General features: G+C 42.7%; 1 protein-coding gene across 1 annotated transcript; it reads right to left on the minus strand.

Moving 5' to 3' along the window:
- Nucleotides 1-3715: 3715 nt before the first annotated feature.
- On the minus strand, nucleotides 3716-7947 carry RPS21 (ribosomal protein S21). The gene is made up of 6 exons (XM_057400861.1): nucleotides 7874-7947; nucleotides 7588-7687; nucleotides 6612-6675; nucleotides 4656-4727; nucleotides 3959-4014; nucleotides 3716-3778 (listed from the first exon to the last, which is right to left on the minus strand). Exons 2-6 carry the CDS (start codon nucleotides 7635-7637, stop codon nucleotides 3769-3771), a joined length of 252 nt encoding a protein of 83 aa, XP_057256844.1. The 5' UTR covers nucleotides 7638-7687; nucleotides 7874-7947; the 3' UTR covers nucleotides 3716-3768.
- Nucleotides 7948-8671: the final 724 nt, after the last annotated feature.

Raw genomic sequence — 8671 nt, forward strand, 5'->3', positions numbered from 1 at the left:
CGAGATGGACTCCAGCAGCTCTTCAATGCTGTATAGTTCATGAAAAGAATGTCAAAGCTTAAAGGAAAAATCAGTGCTAGGAGACATCCACAAGCTCCTACCAGGAAAGCAGGTGTTCTAAGGAGCAGAGAGGCTCTTGTCTGCGCAGCAAGATTTTGGCCAAAGACACTTAAAATAGCCCCAGTTAAATCAGATGTCTTTAGGATGCCACTGCCAAGTCCTCGTAAGTAACAGGAAAGAATCTCACGACTTGGTGCAATGTAACCATGTAAGGGCAACTCTGCCCATCTTGTACAGTACAAGTACAGTTCATTCCCTTTCATGGCTCTACAAGGTCTGAACTATTCCTGTCCCAGGAAAACAAAGAGCATTTTACATCACAATACTGGAAAATGCAACTCAAAATGGAGTTTTGGGACACGGGTGCTCCCTTGTCAGGATTTTACAGGCATTTTTAGCCCTCATGTGCTCTGCAGCCTCACTGGTGAAGACACTGTGAACTTCAGGAAGCCTTTAGCACAGCACTAATCCTCTTCCAGATGAACTGGAGTTTAGGACATGGCACTGTGAGATTTCAGAAGCTTTATTTTGACGGGAAATGAATCAAAAAGGAATTCATTTCAAATTTTGAAAAGCCTGAAAACCAGAAGGCAACAATCAGTGCTATAAAGGAAAGACAGTTTTAAATCACAACTTAAATACTGAATCAATAGAGCAGTGTGAATTCAGTATAGCTGTGTGCTAATGGAGTTTAATGGCTTAGGAAGACATCTGAGAGACCTCAAGCTCATCTTAAACTTTTAAGCTGTCAGTTCACTTTGCCTTATGGAGGAATTCCACTGAAATCCACATGGATGACCAGAGGCCCAGGGGATTAGAAACAAGTCAACAATATTTAAACTCTTTAGTAAATAGGCAGTTATCAGCAGTAAACAGTTACTGGGTTTATTTAAAGTTCTACCCTAACGCCAAGGCAAAAGTAGCTAATTTAAGATACGCCAGAAAGAAACATGAAGTCCAATTAAAACTTATCTCCTTTTGCTGTGCACAAAGGAAAGTAATGAGCATTGGCCACAAGCCAAGCTGAAATCTCTCCAGTTTGGAGACTGTATTTGTCTTTCCAGAGAGTGTTTTCAGAGATTTATCTGCTGGAAAAATGAATTATTTCCAGGAGAATCACAACCAACAGTCCTGTCTCCCCTCCCGTTTTATTAATGCATCTTTCATGGTTGACTTACGCAGCAGAAGAAAACAGCTCACAAATAAAGTGTTTTTTTTTTCCACTCGTGGTATTTAACAGGTAACACACTCGCATGATTTCTGTATTACAGAGTTCAAAATTAATTCAACATTCTTTGGTGTTTTTTGCTAGTTCCCTCTCACTTGGAACATCCAGGAGTTTATCTATTAGAAGTTCTATCAGCTTGGAGGAGGACGACTAATTTTAGGTCTTATCAGTGGGAAGACAGCCTGTGCAGTCAAAGATGTTTAATTTATAGCTATGCTAAAAAGGCCGAACAGCTTGCTGATTTCAGCCTTCTCTCCTGTAACAAAGCTTTAGTTTTGTACTTTATATTTAAACGGTGGCTTACATATGAGATCCTCATTTATGATTTGGATAAAACCTCCCTAACTCAAATTAAAACCCCACATCACAGTGCAACCACACATCAACACAGCTTGATTTGCTATGCTTGGATTCAACAGATTGCCATGGTGTCAAAGAAATACCCTGACATGCCTAAGAAAGAAAAACACAGATAAGGAGAAAGATGCTACACATGGGTAGCTCAGCCACCCTCCCCAGTTCAGAGGCAATAGCATCCCTGCTTCAGGCCCTCCTGAGAGAAGTCATAGGCTGGTTTCCCACACCCACAGTAACTTGCAAACAAGCCAGAAACAAGACACATGGTAACCAGCATTACATGGCGACAGCTTACAGCATAAACAGGAAAACATCACCAGAACACTTGCTATCACTTGAGAAAACTTTCAGAGGGCTGACCAGAGATTTAAGGGACTACAAACACTGTCCTAGAGATGACCACACAGGAGCAAACACTGTGTACTCTGGATATAACCTCTCAGTAATTCCTGACAACATGCAATCAGCACATACAACCTGAAGGACAGCCTGTGTGTAGCTGTGGGTATCATGAAATAGGTAAAATCTGACTAACTGAAATGATCAACACTAGGTGTATGACACCAGCATATTTTAAAACTACCAAAACCATGTATGGCATTCAAATTGATAAAGCACCAGCTGATAAATAAACCTGATGTGGTTAACAAAATCCACCAACACAAAGGCAGCACCTGGAAGAAAGGGTTATCACCTTTTCTTGCATCCCTCTTGCAAAACATTATACCAGTAGAAAAGACAGTAGGCTTTTAAGTCCTTGTAGAACTATAGCCACACCATACTTACAAGTTCCTGTGAATTACAGCCACAGCAACTCAGAAATCTCTTTTCCCAGTAGAGGTGCCAGTGATTTTAATTAGACATTTTAAGACACAAAAGTATTAAGTGTCTGCTCCAGGCACCCTTCCCTCTCTCAGACCTATCTTGGTGCCAGCAGTTATTTCTAGCTTAGCACTTACTGCAATTCTCTATTTCTGCACAGTACAGGAAAGAAGACTGTGGAGAGCTTTTGCAATTTAATACAGTGCTTAATGCTGGTAAGACATAAAAGGTCATAACACTGCTGGAAGCACCCACTAGAATGAATGGTGGGACCCCAAACGTTCATCAGTACAGCTCTAGCACCTTGAGCATCCCACTTCCCAAATGCAATTAAGCCCAATGTGAAGAGCTGATCAAAGACAAAAACCAAAAAGGTCATGAAACAATGTTATTTCTGGTGTTCTGGCACAGAAAGCAGGAGGAAGCTCAGAAGTGTCAGGATACAGTGCTGCACGGTCAGGGTGATTGTAGATTTTTTAAACACTTCAGTTTGACAGCCTATCTCTGACCTCAGCCCTGCAGATAACCAACCTTACTTCCAAGATACTGGGTGGATCCAAAGTTAATGCCTGCTGATACCTCAGCAAAGCCTGCGGTTTGACTATCAGCATAATCTGAGCCAATACATATTTTCCTTTCACAGTAACTACAGCAGCTTTCCATTATCAGAAAACCAACCAGTTCAAATTAAAACTGAGCACCAGAAGTACCACAGGTAAAACCCCGAAGCAACTCTTTCAAACCACATGGTAAAAACTTGTGAGCTCAAAATCCCAGTGACTGAAATTACCCAGAGAACAAACTGACAGGTATGAGACACAATGTCAAGATGTAGTAGCAAACCACTTGCATCCTCTCTTGGTTCTGCCAGTAAGATAGCTAAAAACAGTAATTTGCTTAAAGCACGTATCATTGGCAGAATAAATATTGTGAGCCTTTATCAGCAGAAACCCCACTAAACATTGATATCATAACCAAAAGAATCCCCTTTTTGAGTGAAAAAGCAGCAAGCAGCATTTAGGTTGCTAGAAACTTACTAAATCTGGAAAAGAAAGATGACAGTAAAGCAACGACCGAAGTGGAAATTTTTCACTTTCAACTCTGGCACTGCTTTACAAGCTGATTTGTTTTAAGAATTCACAATCAGAATCTGTGTATCTTTTGATGACACACATTCCTAAGTCTTTTAAGACTAACTGTAATAAATCTGCCGATGTTTATGACTTGAACAAAAGACACAGCACGATATAGGTCTGAAGTGTTTATTTTACATCAGATGTTCCATACCAGAGTTTCTTCAGTTAGAAGTTCCTAGAAGAAAATGAAACAAACATTGTTACAAGCCAGTTTGCTTCAGCAGCTCAGGTAAATATTTTTGTCCAACTGTGTAATCATCCTATAACTACAGTGTATACATTTTCCTCTTAAAAGCTGGATTTGGGTATGGAAATTACCCCCGCAAGTGTTAGAGGAGAAGATAAACATACGTACTTGGAAACAATTCCGTCATTTTTTGCCAGACGCAGGATGGAATCATCTGATTCACCCTTTAAAAAAACAAAGAGAGATGATTCTGAAGTGACCAAATAATTGCCAAATACACATTAAAAAGAGAAGCAGCTGCAGCATTAATGCTGGCAGTGAACTGCCCAAAGCCTTCCACAGATCACTACATTTTATATGCACAGATTACTGTTTTCAAAACAAACTGTTAAATTCTTTGACATCCTTTAGGATAAGAAATAGTTTTCACTTGATAAAATACACACTTGAGTTAGTGAGATATATTTCTGGGTAAGCAGAGTTCTGATGAACTCCAGAAGCTTCACACCGTGTTTAATAAATTTAAGTCACGGTAGTATCTCTAATAATTCTAAACAACAGATAAAAGTCAGATATTAGTAACTTGGTACATTAAAAGGAAAAAAAACACTTGCATCCTTCAGTGATTTTAAAAATCTAAACATACATAATTCTACAAAGCAAAGGATTAAGAAATAACCAGAAGAAACTGATTCCTGCAAGTGAATTTGGTCACGTCTTCACTCTGCCTGCATTATCCCCACAAAAGCTCTCTCTCGAATGAGCTGAAGGCACACTGTGTTTCCAGGGTCAAATCTAAATCTGAACAATTCCTCATCAATATAAAGGGAAGCACAAGCATCCTGGAGGTCAGGAAAGTACTCACCATTCGACGAATGGGTCCACAGATGGCGTATGTTTTGAACTGGCCGTTTACTCTGCCCGTTACCTTGTCAACCTAGAATTAACAAGCAAGTTACTCCATGCAGATTCTTACACTGCAAATCTTTTTCTGTAAATTACAAAACAATAAGGCAAATACTGAAGTTTGAAAGACACCTACAGAGTATCTTCTCACAGTGAATTGATAGTTAATGATATGGTGCAGCTATAAAATGGACCACACACCGTAACAAGAACACAATACAAAATGGAGCTGAAAGAAGAAAATACTTGAGTTCTGAAAAAAATGGAAAGTTCAGTGTGAAGTTCACTTGTGGGTTTTATTGCCTTTGCTATTATTTCATGTTTCTTTTAATTAAGGTCAGTATTACAGAAATCTTAAGGGGGAAGGGGACAGTTTTGTTACACAGGTAGAAAAGCGTCCAAGTTGAGAGACACAAAATTGTCTCATTTCCTGCAGTTGCTGAAAAACAGGAAGAAAAGACTAAACAATATAAACTGTGAAATTAAACAGTGCAGTGAAACCTGTAATACCACGAGGGTTTGTTTTTGAGTTCTACTGACTAGCAGAGTCTTTGCAAACAAGAAATAAGGATCACTGAAGGAATGAAACATGGTGAAGAAAGTATTTACAGGAAACCAGAAGCAGAGCCTCTCAAAAAGTTAATTCTTTAGTCAGACATAATACAAGAGGTTCAGCTGTTTAAAAGTATGGGACCTTATAGCAGCCTTCCAGTGTCTGAAGCGGGGCTATAGGGATGCTGGGGATGGAATATTCATTAAGGACTGTAGTGACAGGACAAGGGGTAATGGGTTAAAACTTAAACAGGGGAAGTTTAGATTGGATACTGTGAGGGTGCTGAGGCACTGGAATGGGTTGTCCAGGGAGGTTGTGAATGCTCCATCCCTGGCCGTGTTTGAGGCCAGGCTGGACTGCGCCTTGGGTGGCATGGTTTAGTGGGAGGTGCCCCTGCTCACGGTACAGGGATTGGAACTACATAATCTTAAGGTCCTTTCCAACCCTAACTATTCTATGATTCTATGAAAAGTCTTGTGGTCTCCCACTGAAGAAGAAATCAATCAAGCTATAGAGCTCACAAGGAACTACAGGAAGATTGTGTCCCCAGAATTCCTGCAAGGTGAGTACCAATAAATGAGAAAAACAAAGCATGCTAAAAAAGAGTTCAAATTAACTGGAGCCCATGCGCATTAACTGGGATCCCGCCAGAGTCAAGGTCTACTGTGGTTTTCTCAGCATATATCTTAAGCTTGGAGGGCTCTGCAATAACACTGAAGATTAAATTAAACTTAAGACAGGAACAAATTCCTTGTTACAGTAAGAAAACTAAACGGACAACACCAGGTCAACACATATAACCAGCATGTCTCAGGAAGAATTCTAAGCATCAATACCCCAAGCACCGAGTTAGTGAAATGATAATGCACAAAGCACACAGACTCATTTGCTATCTATCAGGAGCAGCAGTGACAAGAATTAACGCAAATGATTCAAGCAAAACATGGAAGTTCTGCTCTGGAAACTCTGAGTTTGGGCATACTACAAAAAACACAGAGAAGATCAACAAGAATAAAAAAGGTAAAAGGGGTAAGAATCCCCCTGAGCAAGCATTTCTCCTCCCTTCCTTCAGGGCAAGGAATTCCCTAGTAACACTAAATATCTACAGTTAGGAAGCTGTACTCAAACTGTTAAGCCCTGGAACAGACTGTACAGAGCTTTTCCTCCAATGAGTATCTTCCAGTAGGCTGAAAAATAACCAGTGGTGACACAGTAATATACCCATCTGTGTGTAAGAACTCAAGCTCTATACTTACACGGTCTCTAGTTTATTTGGAGATGCATCACAAACTGTTCTATCTCTTAACTTGTATTCAAAGTTTAAAGGTGCAGCTCTCCCCACATATTTGGTATAAAACTTACCTCTGAAATATTTATCTGAATAGAAGCATGATCCTTAGCGCCGATTATTCGGTTGCTAGCAGAGCTAAGGAATAAAACAAGATGCATTTAAACGAAAGGAAATGGACAGTAACAATAAAAAAGCCACTATTAACAACACCAAATCTACACGCAAATTAAAGCTTCACAGGGAGTTCAGGCAATAAAGTTTAAGCTTTCGGGGCTCAGAAAATTAAAATGCACTTTTAAGTACATTTAATGGAGAATTTAACTTGGCAGGGGCATGCTAAATTGCCAGCTATGCCTTCATTTTGGTTTCTATATACCTATTTCACCCCTATAGTGGACACACATCAGCACAGGCCTTCAAATCACACAGAATATCAAGCTTTTCTTTTCTAAAGTACATGAAATAACAGCAATCAAGGTAACTAATGAGAAAGCAGTTTCTATGCCTTCTTCATGGGGAGCCATGACAGCTGCCAAAAGGCACTCAGCCTGCAAACCCCCAGAAACCACAGGCTGTAAAAGCCATCTGACTTAAACCTACTTAAATGCACACAAATGGTTTATTTTTAGCCTGCTGTTGCTGTTTAGCACCCATGTAAAAATTTTCCCACTGTTCCACCAACTATAATCTCAAAACTGTACTTAAGGTGTGCTATAAAGGCAACAAGGGTTCACTTCACAGGTTCACTGTGCCTGTAGCTACAAACCTGCATATTTCCTCCTGGCATGAGCCATACAAGAGCTGTACTGCCACTGTACACACTGCCGCTGTAAAGCTGGCAGTTACAAACAGAAGATGCACAGTGATCGCTTTACATTTAGTCTTTGCTTCGTATATTTTACATAAAGCATTTAAAAATACGGAAATAAACAAAAACACATATATATTTGTTTCAGAGATATTCCCAAAGCCCCTGCTTTCGGCCTCTGTTCCGGTTCTCGCCAAGGGCCCATTTCCTCAGGCCACACGCCGAGGGGAACTGCTCACCACTTCCGAGGGACGTAGAGGTCCACAAACTCCCCGGCGTCGTTCTGCATCTCGCTGCGGTGGCGGCGGCGGCGGAGGCCCAGGCACCAAGCGGTAACACCTACAAAGAGCAAGGCCTGGTCTGCGCACCGCGCTCCCTACACGGGCTCCACCCCGGAGCTGCCCCTCCCGCGGCCTCACAGCAGCGCGGACACCGCGGGTCGCGCACCCCGCGCCGATCCCAGCCCTCCCCCGGAGCCCCGGCCCGGCCGCTCCCCGCGGAGCGGCGCCGCCATCGCGCTCCTACCTCGCGTGTGCCGCGGCGGAAAGGGAAGGAGGGCGGGCGGCGGAAGCGGAAATAACCCAGAGGGGAGTAGCACGCTTCCGGCGCGCCAGAGTGGCGTCATCGGGCTGTTAAATGGCCTCAGTGAGGTAGCGCCCGCTGAGGGGGCATGGAGGCAGCGGAGCGCTGCCGTCGCTCGGCCTTTGAGGGGATGCGGGTGTCAGCCCCGAGGGGTCGCGTCCCTCCCCACACCCCCGTCGAGGGCCGCCCTTCCTCATGGCGCCAGGAACCCGAGGGGAAGCGACCGCCCTCAGAGCGGGCTGGAGCCAAGCCGTGCTTCGAAATAAGGCGTTTAATTACAAACCACGTACCAAAACAGTGTTTATTTCACAGCATCTTCATCTCACAAAAAATAAAACATGGACAAGACAAAACCATAACACATAAAAAAATGTACAAGTTCTCATCAAGAGAGTTCACGCTGAGCCAAGCCAGCAGCATCTTTACACGCTCCACAGCACAAGAACCCCCCCCTCGCCTCGGTGTAAACCAACGCTTCCCTTCACAGCAAGAGGAGCTGGGCTGTGGAAATGCCAAGGCGGCAATTCCACGGGTGAGTTCGGGTCCCGCTTTATTAATGGATAAACGCAATAATAGTCCTTTGCCACATGGTGGCAGCTTTTAGGTGGAAAGCATTCCCGCAGACTGCAAGCTAAGCTCTAGGAACAAAACCCAACACAGACACGCACACGGTAGGTACCGTATCTGTGCAGCCGGGTTGGTTCTGCACAGATGCCACAACGGAGGCACTGATGCATGAGC

The sequence above is a fragment of the Pezoporus wallicus genome, unplaced genomic scaffold (assembly GCF_028554395.1).
Source record: "Pezoporus wallicus isolate ANWC-B61680 ecotype Strahan unplaced genomic scaffold, APGP_CSIRO_Pwel_v1 contig_11133, whole genome shotgun sequence".
In the NCBI taxonomy this organism is placed as follows: domain Eukaryota; kingdom Metazoa; phylum Chordata; class Aves; order Psittaciformes; family Psittacidae; genus Pezoporus; species Pezoporus wallicus.